Below are 13,645 nucleotides of genomic sequence, written 5' to 3' on the forward strand. Positions count from 1 at the left end.
GGATGGGCATAGTCCTCACAAAGGTTCAGAAATCTTGACATTGATGGGTTATTATTTCAGGAATTAATCTTGCTGCCAGTCTCCATTTTTTCATGAAATAGGACTCTTATAGTCAAGTTGTATAGCAAAGGAATTTCAATATTTTTTTAAAAAAAATAAACATTACTTTTAAAAACAGTAGTCAAAACTATGCACATGGGATTGGGTGGCTTATTGGCAACAACCCATCTCTAGTAGCAGTTTATGAAACTTGCAGTTATATGCCAGGGAGCAAGCAGAGTGACAGTTAATGTTTTGAGGGCTGGCAATATATGATATTCTCTCTCACACACAAACACACTCTATGAGGGAAGATAAGTAGATTGCATTTATTGTGCAGAGAAGTGGTAATGTAGAATAAACCTAAGCCTTCTGGGCAGTGATGAGTGTTGCTTCTGCACTGAGCCTCAAACACCATCCTGCTGCTAAATGATAACTAGCATTTGATGTGTTACAGTTTTGAACCATGTAGGTGAGCTTTGAGCTTCTGATTTATATCAGAATTTGATGTGTTATACTTTAGTAAGCTATTGTGTATATAGATACTTACCATAGACCTTCAGTGATACCACATCCTGGAGCTGACAATCTGTATTCGGTGTATAGCAGTTGTAATTCATTACTTTCTTTTCAAGGTGGGCCATAAACAGAAGGTGGAGCTGATTCCTAACAAAATCCATGCCATGAAAACCCTCAGCTTGAAACCACTTCTTTTTGGTAAGAAATAGAGGCTACTGGAAATCGATCCATATGGCCTATTGCTAGAGGATGGAATGAGACACACCAGATATCTAAGCTGGATGTCTTCTTATTGGATCATCATTTGTTTCCCTTGGTCATGGAAATTCTGTCTCATTCATCACAGTAATTATTACTATGGCTCCAAAGGGCATCTGAACCTCCTTTACAGCAGTATGCTGTGATATTGTTTCAGACCTAGGACCCCTTCTTCAGCCCAACTTGCAACGTGGGACCATTTCTAATTTTTTTACCATGATTTTTTTCATCTCATCTCTTCAGGGTAACCAGATGCAAAAGAGGACAAGATTTCTGTGCTTTTAACCACTGCATAGAACAGCAGATTTTGGTCCTTTATCATGCAGGTGTAAAGTATCACCTGCTGAAATTCCCTAGTAGCTCCTCTTTGCTCTCTCCCTTCCTTAAGAGAAAGGGAGAGGGAGGAGAAAGAAACTGGTGATGTGACCCATCTTAGATTGGTGCTTGGTCCACTTTCACCAACTGAAGATCAGTGCTTTACTGGACTTAGCGAGTACATCAAATAATAGTATTATTTGAGGCTTTGAAATTGCTGTTGGGCTTGGTAGCCAACAATAATTTTCATAGTCAGCAGGGATGTACAAAAATTACCTCTCAGAGTGCCTTCCTTTTTTCCTTGAGCAAGTGGACTTATTCCTTCTCTCATGCCCAGAGTGCATACACAGAGTCTAGAATGCAAAAGAAGGGTTTATAGGACAAGATGGCAAAGCTTCCTCCCTCTAATTCCCTAGACTACTACTACTTTCTTCCTTTTTCAAAATTAACTAACTCCCTTTCAAGTATACTGTACACAGTTAAAAACTCTTCTTGCCAAAAATCTGCTCCTGGTTTTTCCAAAGTATTTTCCGGAAGTTTTTTTTTTTAATTTCTCCACATTCACCTTAAGCAGGTTTGCACACCCCTGTAAATAAATCTTCATATAGTGTGTGCTTGACCACAGCCCAATAGAAATCTGTTTTCAAAACTAGGGCTGAAGATCAGTGCACAATCATTTCTTTTAGAAGAATCCTCCCTAGCATTTTCCCCTTCCTTGTAGCTACTTTCTCTTGTTTTCAGGATACAGTCACTAGAGTGAATTGGGTTTCTGCCAAATACGGAGGCATCTTTTCATTTGTAGCTGAGGCATTTGCAAGTCTTGGGAAAGAAGTAGAGGCGTGGGGAAGGGAGACTAGCTGGACTCTGCTGAGGTGGAGACCAGCAGAAAAGAACTTTAAAATGTCACTGCTAGTTCTCATTCATTTTATCAGATGTTCGGGGTAGGGGGTGGCCCTGGAGAGGATATTCTAGGTTGTGGAATTCCCTCCCCAGAGAGGTACATCTGACATCTTTGCTGTACAGTTTTCAGCATATGCTGAAGATGTACCTCTTTACCCTGGCATTTAGCACTTGAAATGTATGTTTTCAGGATCCACCCTATTCTTGTGAATATAATTTGTTTCGGTTGCTTTTAATACAGAATCTTAGACTGCTGTTACCCACCCTAGGACCCACTGGTGATGGGCAGGCCATAATAATAAACACAACAACAACAGTAATCAGAGTGCTGGAGGAGCAGGATTAGTGACTCAGCAGCAGAGGTTGGTCTAGCAATCCAGTTTACTGGCTTAGCAGGGGGAAGAGTTTTTTAAAGAGCAAAACGCCACAGCTGCGTCTTCCTGGAGGTTGCTTGCCAGAATTAATTTCATTTTCTCTGTGGTGATCGTGGCTGCCATAATAGTTGACTCCTGAATTTAATAAAAATAGAGTATGTGTAAAGTTTAAAAGAAGAAATAACTTGAGGGTGAGGGCTCACAATTACCTTTAGTAGCATTCTATGTTCTTGCAGCTTTTGCAGTGGTTGAATCTGGATGGGGCCAGCTCTGCCATTTACTGGCTGGGAGCCGCTGGCAAGTAACTGCCTCTTGGCATCATCAGCAAAGTTGGTATAACAGTGACATTCTTTACAGGGTGTTTGGGATTATTGCCAAGCCTGAGCATTACATTCTCACTAGTAAATATTTTGTCTGTCCCACAACATTATAGAATACGAACTGATTAGTGGTGTTAGGTTGTTCTTCAGTTTAATTTTTATATTGCAGCTGACTTTATTGGCCCTTTGTTCAGTGTCACCTGGGGCAGCTTCCATACAGCACACAGAATGTATAATATAATATTTACCTTTGCAGCTTTTATCTTCATAGGAAGCTACTCTACACTGAGCCAGGCCACTGGCCCATCTAGCTCTGTACTGTCTACAGTGACTGCCAGTGGCTCTCCAGGGTTTCAGACAAGGCTTTTCCCAGTTGTACCTAGAGATTCCACTGACCGAACCTGGGACCTTCCACATGCAATATATGTGTTCCATGACTAAGCTACAATGCTCCCCATCCCCCTGCTTCCTGCTAGGAGAACTTGTAGTTCAAGATCTAGTTTGAAATCATGCTACCATCTGTCCCTCTACCTCTTTGACTTTCATATCTGTTTGATCCCCTGGTCCACTGTTTCCTTGCTGGCAGAACCTCTTTACAAGCACACTCCCTTCCTGATGAAAACACACAGTCCATCCTGTTTGCAGACTCTGTATGACATTTTTCTCCCCAGCACTGCTTCCTTTGGGGAACAGCTATAGCTCAGTGGTAGAGCATCTGCTTCACATGCAGAAGGTCCCAGGTTCAATCCTCGGCATCTCCAGGTAGGGCTGAGAAAGATTCCCTGCTTGAAATTCTGAAGAGTTGCTCCTGGTCAGTGTAGAACAGGGGTGGTCTATGTGGTGCCCTCCAGATGTTGTTGGACTACAGCTGTCATCATTCCCTCGCCGTTGATCATGCTGGCTGGGGTTGATGGAGTTCAACACCACCAATACTAGCTCCCCCTGGTATGGATAATATTGAGCTAGATGGACCATTTGTATACCGCCCCATAGCCGAAGCTCTCTGGGTGGTTTACAGCAATTAAAAACAATAAAAACAAATATACAAATTTTAAAACACAAAAAACAATTTAAAAACACAATTAATTTTTTTTTAAAAAAAAAATTAAAAACACATGCTAAAATGCCTAGGAGAAGAGGAAAGTCTTGACCTGGTGCCAAAAAGATAACAGTGTTGGCACCAGGTGCACTTTGTCACACAAATCATTCCATAATAAATAAATAAAATAAAATTTGGGGGCCACCACTGAGAAGGCTCTCTCCCTTGTTGCCTGACTCCCAACTTCCCTCAGAGGAGGCACCTGGAGAAGGGCCTTAGATGTTGAACGTAGTGTACGGGTGGGTTCATGTTGGGAGACGCGTTCCATCAGGTATTGTGGTCCTAAGCCATGTAAGGCTTTATAGGTTAAAACCAGCACCTTGAATCAGGCTCGGAAACATACAGCCAATGCAAGCAGGCCAGAATTGGTTTTATATGTTTGAACCGTCTGGTCCCTGTTACCAATCTGGCCACTGCATTTTGCACAAGCTGCAGCTTCCGAACCATCTTCAAAGGCAGCCCCACATAGAGCGCATTGCAGTAATGTAGCTTGGAGGTTACCAAAGCATGGACAACTGAAGCCAGGTTATCCTTGTCCAGATAGGGGCGTAGCTGGGCCACCAACCAAAGTTGGTAGAAGGCACTCCGTGCCACCGAGGCTACCTGAGCCTCAAGTGACAGAGATGGTTCTAGGAGAACCCCCAAGCTACGAACCTGCGAACAATATTTCTTGTTCGATGCAACGAGCATTTTTATGGAGCACACACTGCTGTCATTGGTTTCTAAATACATAGTATTAATAGCTTACAAGATTCAAATATATTCTCAGACGCATTGTGTTTTTTACACATTTCATGTAAAACTGCAAAATAAAGTGCTCTGGAGTGAGGGAAGAATAGGTGATGGCAAGAGCCTGAGGGGTAGAGGATGCAGGGAAATCAGGAGCAGCTCATCCAGTGCGGTGGAGCTACAACAGCTTCATGGCAGCAGCAAGGCCAGGGCTGTGCAGGCTCACTGATGAAAACAATCATGCTCCCACCAGTGCACTCAAGCAGCCCCAACCTGCTGCTGTCAGGAGGCTATTGCTGCAGCTGTACCCCACCAGGTGAGCCATTTCTGCAGGAATGGAAAAAAGAAGCAGTCAAGAAAGTGGGTTTGCAGGAGAGGAAATGAGATGATGAAGCCTATTATTGTAAGGATTTCTAGAAAGATTTGTGGCATGCATTCTGGTTACTGAGCATTCCATGCAGTGCGATAAAGAATCTGGCAATGGGGATTTTTCGTAACTGTCAGATTTCAGTATGACTTCCATAATTGCATTCAATTGCATACTATAGGTAGAGGAACAAGAATCAAGATCAACCCTGGCCCCAGTCTCAGCACCGGGGCTTTTGCCCCTGCGTGTTATCTAACTTTCCTTTCTACCCCTAGGCTCAGAAAGGCATTCATGCTGGCGATTCTGAACATACTACCGTCAGTTCTCTTAGACGGCAGATATCAAAAGATTCCTTTTGCTGAGCGCCTATGCCCTTGTGGCGCAGGTGTAGTGGAAACTGTTGGCTATGTACTTTTAGCTTGTATTTTTTATCACGACCTCCGTCTTTTAACTATTACCCTGATTATCCAAAAAATTCCGGGTAGGGACGCCGCATTTTATGCCAGATATCTTTTATCGGACCAAATCCCCCAAATTACAAATAGAGTCGCGAGATTCTGTGCCGCAGCAATCACACATTGTAGAGCATTGCTAGCCCAACAGCCCGCACAGTCTTGAGCGATGGTCTTTTAGGCAGTGCCTGTGTTTGCACAGAAAGTGTTCGCTGTTTTAACCTGCGTTGTTTTAATACTGTTGTATTGATGTTTTGAACGTATGTACATTGTATTGGTCTTTGACCGTAAGAATAAATTCATTCATTCATTCATTTAAAGTTTTATTATTTTCAAGCAAGTGTAAAGTCAGCCTAGCAATAGCAGAGATTGAAGTTCGCAACTATTCTGTCATTTTCACTCCTTCTGTCTTTTTTCATAACTCTGCTGCCATTTGTCAGGCCCCCAAATCCTGTCAGGCTCCTAAGATAAGTCAAAATCTGTTGGAATAGGCAAATGTTGCATGGTCACTTTAAGGGATATTTGGGGAATATCCCATGTACCTGTTTTACCATGATGTAACTTCCTAATGGGTGGGGTTATTTACCTGACTTCCTCCTCCTTTGTCCTGGGGGACTTTTGAATATTCTTTTTTTTTGCTGATCTATCCACCATTGAGAGAGGCCGCATGGCACAAATGCTCTCTCAGAGAGCATCAGTACTAAACCACTGAAATGAACTGAGACTCCTATTTTCTTTCTTCTAAGCTAGAGCCTATGTTTCTGAACATATGAAGAATTTGTGAGTAAATGTTTTTATCTTTTACCTAAAAGATTGTGTCTGTTCTTTATATAGAGAAAGGTGGGCCTGGTTTACATTCTCATTCTGCTGCTTGTATTTTTATATCTCTGCTAAGAAATAGGACCAACCAAATTAGTCCCTATTTCTGTGTGTATTTTTATAATACCGAACAAAATCAGAGGGAGGGAAGATGGGGACTCTGTTCCTCTAGCTACTGTTACCAAGCTAGACATCAGTGTATTAATCTCCTTCCTTTCCTAATCCCATTTCCTTTATCCCCTCCCCCAGCCTAAGAAGTCACCCCACAACAACATGAGAGACAATCAAAACATCAGACTACACACCTTGCATGGACTCTCCTTCCAGTTAGATCGAACAGTTTCTTTTGCCTGAATGCTGTTCCCTGCCTTCTGCTCTCCATCACTTTACTCCCCCCTCCCAGGTCCCCAGAGGCTGGGGAAAGAGAGTTCCTCAGTTGCCCCCCTCCAGTCCACCACTCAGATAAGGGCTAGAACCTTCTCATCCTTAGAACCCCTGCTCATAACACTGACTTGTAGTGACTGGCCTGTAGTTGTCATAACAGCCATGAAGTGCTGAGCTACTCCAGGCAAGTTATAAATGTTAAAGTCTCTCAAGACAATTATCCCTGTGGTGATTGCTGATGTCATAATCATATCCACAGAAAAGTGGGGGGTCAGTCTTTGTCACGGATAGCAGTTTTCAGTAAACTAGTGCTTTTTAATACAAACTATAACAGCTATAGCAATGATTACCCCCTCCCCATGGCTATTAACTAACAGTTGACAATTCATTGAATCCTGAAGTTTAGGGGAAATCCTCATTTATTGTGACAGTCTTAGGAGCAGTAGCCAACAACTTGTTCTTCCCGAATGAGGCCTTTTCACAGTATTCTCTGAAAGCTGTTGTTTTCAAACATTAAGGGAAATCCATGTTGGCGGTGTAGATCTGAACCTTTACACATTTGTCTTAGAACTAGGAATGACTCACCAGTGGAACAGAGCCATAGCAACAGCTGACCACTAGCAGTGCCACTGTTGCTTACTAGGATGGGTGAGGCCTGGGGTACACAGCTGCTGAATTGGGTCTCCCAGTACGTTCATACAGTCCCAACCTCAATACTACCCCAACCCCTCCCAGTGAAGCTGCTGGCAGGAGGTTGTTGCTGTGGCTCTGCCCCACCAGACAAGCTATTCCTGCATTGAACATGTGGCAGTGGTAGAGAATTCTGAGGAATGGGGCTAGGGTGTATATTCAGGGAAAACTGACCAGGCTTGGGTCTCAGTATCGCCTTGTGTGAACACACAGAGTACCTTTTGACACACTCAGCACTTTCCGAAGCCACACGTTGCAAGGGAATAGCTGCAATGGTGAACAAACTGTATTTCATACAAGCTTGTCAACCATTCTTGATCTTCTCATTGAGGAACCCCAATAAGCTTGTAGGAAACCCCAGGGCTTTTTGAACACAGTTTGAAAATTTCTTTCATTGTCCAGTGGTGTATGATTCTTGCTGTTTGGCTAACCATTACTTTTTTAACCCTACTCAAAATATGTTGAAGGAAAAATTCTAGATACAAGTAGGAGAGCAGCTTTCTATCATTGGGTTAGATCATACTTGGGCCAAAAGCAGTTCAGGTCCGGCATTTGTAATGTTTCCATCGCCGCACAGCAGTCTGTAGATTTCGGTTCCGCTTGTGCCATGCATAGGCCTTGTTCACCACCACAACTTTGTCATTCTGCACCTCACCACTGATCACATAGACCCCTGTGTTTGTGCCTCTCATAATATTGTGTACACAGGTGGCATCTAAGTTCAGCCACTGCTGGAGTTTGGGATGGGTTTCAGTCTTGAGAAGGGGACCATGCTTCAGAACTTCCAACTTGGAGTCAAGGTCAAAATCGGCAATGGTGGAGGTCTTGTTCTTCCTGGAAATCCTAATTTTCACAGCTAGAGCAAATGCATGTTAGACTAGATTAATCAAACTGCCAATAAAATAGGTGATTATCTGCTTCCTTGCTAATTGTTTTATTGATGCAGAGAATGGATGCTATCTGCTCTGTCTGACAACCTACACCTTTGCTTGGTGTAACAAATTCAGTGACAGTCTCAAATCTCCAAGATGCATTACCCAGTTTCTATTGCAAACATGTTCTTTTTAGAAAGATTAGTTTAGCTGGTGATCACTGATAACACAGATATTCAAGCATCTTCTTGAAATTTTAAAGGACATCAGAAGGCTTCTGCTGCTGCCTCCAGCTGCCATGAATCTTTTTCATGATGCAATAATCTTAAAATGTTTGATTTGTCTGTCTTTGAAGAAATCCTGACAAGAATTGTAGAAAATGTTAACTAAACAGCCATATTTCTGCAAGGCTCAGTGGGAGATCTGAACTGATTACCACCCTTCTCTGATACCACTTGTTTGGAGAAAAGCTTGTGAAATGTAAACAACCTTTTCCTAATAGGATCCCACTTTTCTCAATAGTCCCGAGATGTGCTAATGAAGAGATCCTATTAGAAAATTAGGTTTGGAAACAGAGATTTAATATTAGCTTTTCAGGATATTAATTTTACTATCCATCTGACCATGGGATCAGTTTAACATTGGTTCAGAAAACACATGGGTTGGGAGGTCACCTGTCTTTCCCAACCATGAGATGCCTGCAAAATGCAGAACAGGGAGAATAAACTAGGTCTTACAAGAAAGTGGGAAGTGGGGGGTAGTCATTGTGCTTCTAGTTGGAACTGTCTTATTTTCTGTCTCAAGGTAGTCTTTGCCTTCATGTATGCTTCAAGGCATACATATTACATCTTGATTCACAGATCAGACACTTGGGACTCTAAAGTATGCATCTCATGAAGTGGACTAGTTCACAAAAAGCTTGAGCCATAATAAATTTGTTGATCTTTTAAGATGCCACACGATTCTTTATAATAAAATAGAATTCTTGGTTATAAAATAAGTATGTCAGAACACTGCTTTAGCCCTTCCAAAGAATGAGTTATTATGCACATTTTCTTGTTATGTCTTTTTGTGTTTTATGTCAAAATTAAGTGCCTGTACCTCTCTGCTTCACTTTTTATTCAAAAAACATTTTTCTGGATAATTTGCTTGCTTTTTGTCAGAAAGGGGGATATAAGGTCATCCTTTCTTTTTATACATCTTAAAATAGTGCTAGAGTTAACCTTCTTTTCTCACCCTGTGCTCCCCAGGTGCTATTTGTCCCATTAGAGAAAATGTATCTGTACACAGTCTGTTCTTTCCCCTAATGGGTAAAATAGCATTTTATCCATGAGGGTAAAATGAGGAAGGACATTTTCATTAGGAAAATGACATGGGAGCAAAAACCCACCCATCTGCTACCACTGTCTTATCCTCCCTGGCAGCTGATATTTGCCAAAATGTGAAGATCCGCTAGACTTGTTTCCTGAGGCAACAGAGGACTGTTTCCCAGGCTGAGTAGTTTGGAGGTAGGGAACAGTGATTTACTTACCAAAATCACTGGTGCAAAAGTTTTCTAGGATCTCCTTGGGAGAGCAGGGTTCTTCAAGTTCACAGTCCTTGCAGCTGGCCTGAGGCACTACTGGAACACATAAGAAGTTAGAGAATTCCGTTGAGCCTAATGCAACCTAGATAATTTGAAGCTCCTGGCATGCAAGCAGCCATTTTCTTTAAGAACAGGAGCATTTATGTCTCTTGTCCAGGGCAGTTTTTTTCCTGATTATTTTGTTAAGAGATCAACTTAATTTTAATTCTTTTTTATATGGGAAGCCCTGTGCATGGAATGGAGGTTGAAATTTCAGTGTTAGAAGTTAATAGGAGCAGCCTGAGCCATGTCCAAAAGCCAGGTGGAACACCTACGTGACATGCGGTCAACATCCCTGTAGTATGACAGTTAGTTTGTTTTCAGCTTAATCCTCACCTTCCTGGGCTCCTCCTTGGATTGCTTGTTAAATTGGGAAATTAAGTCCCCAGCTGAGTATGGGTGCAGTTATTGTTAATTTTTACTTTCCTTTTCTTAGGCCAGGAAGGGACAGGAGCTTTAACTGAGACTATTACCTTTTAATCCAGTTATCAGTCATCCTGACTTTTGATAAGACAGGCCAATTCGATTTTTAGTCTTTGCTTTTGTTTTAATCATTAAGCTCCCATATTGGGCATAAAACAGTTGCTTTTTGCCTTAGCAACTAGGAATTTTTTCGATACCAGAACTCAATTTCCTACACAAGAACTCTCCTGTGTACTCCCCCCCTTTCTCTGCTACTTCTTCTCTTCTCTGTTAACTTTCTGTTGTTGAACAGTTCCACCACACTGAACTCCATCCTTGCAGATATAAAATACAACCAGACACACATACCCATCCCATTCCTCTCTGGCAAGCCCATCAGTTGCCCAAACCCTCATTTTCATCCCTTTTCTCCTATAACCTGATTTCAAGCTCAATCAGGTCCCTGTTTCTTGGGGAGACTTTGTGTCTTCTTCCTTGGATGCCTTACCCCAAAATCTCATATTCTCCTTCCCTTGTTACCCCTAGCCACTCACTGAAAAAATGGAACTTTTACTCTCAACCATAGCCCCATATGCTTCCTTCTGATTCTTCCCTAAAACCTTCCCCAAAGGTCCACAGAATCACAGTTCAAGCTACCTTCTTCTTCTGACCACCTCCCATATCCTTTCTAAAGTAGGTGACTCTAGTCAGCATCATTTTCCTTCTCATACCACCTTCAGCCAAATCTCCACCTTCTAGCTTCAGCCAGCATCTCTCTCCCTCCTGTCTTCTCACAGCCAATTACACTGTGTCCATATTTTTTCTCTGTGTGTCCTTGTATGCTTTTAGAATGATTAGTCGTAACTCTTTAAACTAGCCTATTGTGCTGTTTATGAAAATATGTATCAATTGATTCAGTTTGGTATTCTGTGACTCCGTTAAGTGCCAGGTTCTGGACACGCTTGGGTCTCAGTGTCAAAAGATTCCAGAAGGGGTGTCAGGGTTGCATGGGAGAATTGTGGGGGTGTATGCAAACTGCACACTTCATAACACCTTCTCCCCTTAACCAAAAATGTGAGTTAGCATGTTTTAATGTAGAGATTTCTGAAATCTGCTTCTTTCCCATAATTACCAATGTAATCAAGTTGTTCACTCAGTTTTTACAACACAAACAATATATGTGGTCTTGAGGTAGCTCACTGTGGCTCTATTTTTACAACTAGTTTAGAAGAAATGTTTGTGTTCATCTGGATTTGATATCCTAGGTGTACCATTTTCAAACAAATGGTGGCTCTCCTCCCCCAAAGCTGCCTTCCTGCTGTTGTGGTCTCCTACCCAAAACCCCAGGGCAGTGTGACTCTGATTCTTGGATGCTGGGACACAGGGTGAGGAAAAACAAATGTATCAGTTGCTAATCATCTTGATGGCTTCATGCACAGTCCTCAGCTCAGCTCTGAGATCATTGGTGTGGATTTGGGTAAGCCTTTATCTCTCAGCCTTTAAGTTTCCTGTCTATAAAATAGATAGAATAAGACCTCCCTCAGTGGTTAAGGAGGACACATTAGTGTCTGCCAAGAGCCTTTGTAATAGGAGGGGCTATGAAAGATTAAGGACTTGGCTGTAAAATCTATGTTCAAGACCTCAATACAGTCTTGGACAATTTATGCTCAGTATTCTGACTGTGAGATGTTGGTGTTTTATAAGCTCATTGGCTCTTACAGATTGATCTGAATTGAGAAAAAGCCGAACAGAACTTTAACACACAGAAGCCAAACACTGCCACTCCACCCCATCTATTTCCCAGCTTTGTAGATTTCTGTCAAAATTGTGCTGCTGTTGTGACTGGCTTGCAAAAGTGCCTTGCAAAAGTAATCAGACCCCTGACCAATGCTTATCTGAAGGAGCGCCTCCAGCATCACCAATCATGCCGCCTGACAAGATCAGCCACACAAGACCTTCTCTCGGTTCCACAGTTAAAACAGCTAGACTGGTGCGGACCAGAGAGAGGGCATTTTCAATTGTGGCCCCCACCCTCTGGAATTCCCTTCCTTTCGATCTTCGCCATGCCCCATCCTTGATAGGTTTCCGCCGGGCCTTGAAGACCTGGCTGTTCAGGCAGGCCTACGGGAGCTCTGGGGTGGGTTAGCTTTTAATGTTGTTGATTAAATATAACAATGGTGGTTGGTTTAATTATTGAGTGTGTTGTGTTGGTTTTATATTGTATTTTATCCTGTTGGTGTACGTCGCCTAGAGTGGCCGTTAATTCGGCCAGATAGGCGACTCAAAAATAAAATTTTATTATTATTTATTTATTATGCTCTCATATTACTGAATTACAAATGGTACATTGTAATTTCATTCTGTATGCTATTTTATTTTGAAACACTGAAACTCAAAATCAATTATTGTAAGGTGACATTGGGGAAATGTTTGTAAGAAACATAAAAAACTGAAACATGTTGCTTGCAGAAGTATTCAACCTCTCTGCTGTGGAAGCTCCCAGTTTAACAGATGAAAGAAATTACTCTATTGAGGACACAATTACTTTACCGTTGGCCACCATCTGTGAACCATTAAAGTTGCTGTCACATTGTCAGGATAAAAACCCCACTGTTGAAGGATTATTGGTCAGGTTGTGGATCTGAAGGAAAATGAAGACCAAAGAGCATTCTACAGAAGTGAGAGATCATGTAATACAAATGCATAGATTAGGAAAAGGGTACAAAATAATATCCAAGTGTTTGGATATCCCAGTGAGCACAGTTGGATCAATAATCAGGAAGTGGAAGCTGCATCACACCAGCCAGGCACTGGCAAGAAAAGGCTGTCCCTCAAAACTCAGTACTCAAACAAGGAGACTTGGGAGAGAAAGCACAGAGAGGCCAACAATCACTTTGAAGTTCAGTGAAGAATCAGAGTTCAGTGGCTGGGAGTGGAGTAATGGTGCACCAGTCAACCATATCAAGAGCTCTGCGTAACACTGGCTGTATGGGAGGGTGGCAAGAAAGAAGCCGTTACTCAAAAAGTACCACCTGAAAGCACGTCTGGAGTTTTCCAGAAAGCATAAGAGTGCCAGCTGCGATGTGGGAAAAGATAGAGCTTTTTGGCCAAAACTCAACGTGCTATGTATGGCGCAAACTTAACACTGCCCATGCTTCAAGACACGCCATCCCTACAGTGAAGTATGGTGGTGGCAGCATCTTGCTGTGGGATGCTTCTCATCAGCAGGGACTGAGTATCTTGTTAAAATGGAAGGAAGAGCGGATGGAGCCAAATACAGGGAAATACTGCAAGAGAACCTGCTTCAGTCCACTAAAAAACTGAAGCTTGGGAGGAAATTCACTTTTCAGCAGGACAGTGATCCCAAGCATAAGGCCAAAGCAACATTGGAGTGGCTCAGGAACAAAAAGGTGGATGTCCTCCAGTGGGCCAGTCAAAGTCCTGATCTCAATTCCCATTGAGAATCTGTGGCGCTCTTTGGA

At 42.3% G+C, this 13,645-nt stretch overlaps 2 protein-coding genes across 4 annotated transcripts in view; one reads left to right on the plus strand and one right to left on the minus strand.

The window, feature by feature from the left end:
- The window catches only part of P4HTM (prolyl 4-hydroxylase, transmembrane), a 38,876-nt gene that overhangs the window by 1,934 nt on the left and 23,297 nt on the right, over positions 1 to 13,645 (plus strand). Inside the window, exon 2 of the mRNA XM_061618801.1 lies at positions 675 to 756. Coding sequence (XP_061474785.1) covers positions 675 to 756 — 82 coding nt within the window. The remainder of the gene's footprint in view (positions 1 to 674; positions 757 to 13,645) is intronic.
- The window catches only part of LOC133380792 (secreted frizzled-related protein 5-like), a 9,249-nt gene continuing 1,282 nt past the window's right edge, over positions 5,679 to 13,645 (minus strand). For 2 of the 3 annotated variants that reach the window (XM_061618805.1, XM_061618804.1), the window contains exons 3-4: positions 9,669 to 9,758; positions 5,679 to 8,121 (exon numbers count right to left, since the gene is read on the minus strand). In XM_061618805.1, coding sequence (XP_061474789.1) covers positions 7,805 to 8,121; positions 9,669 to 9,758 — 407 coding nt within the window. In that variant the 3' untranslated portion in view covers positions 5,679 to 7,804. The remainder of the gene's footprint in view (positions 8,122 to 9,668; positions 9,759 to 13,645) is intronic. The other variant, XM_061618806.1, reaches the window with a different exon arrangement.

The sequence above is a fragment of the Rhineura floridana genome, chromosome 3 (assembly GCF_030035675.1).
Source record: "Rhineura floridana isolate rRhiFlo1 chromosome 3, rRhiFlo1.hap2, whole genome shotgun sequence".
Classification (NCBI taxonomy): Eukaryota; Metazoa; Chordata; class Lepidosauria; order Squamata; family Rhineuridae; genus Rhineura; species Rhineura floridana.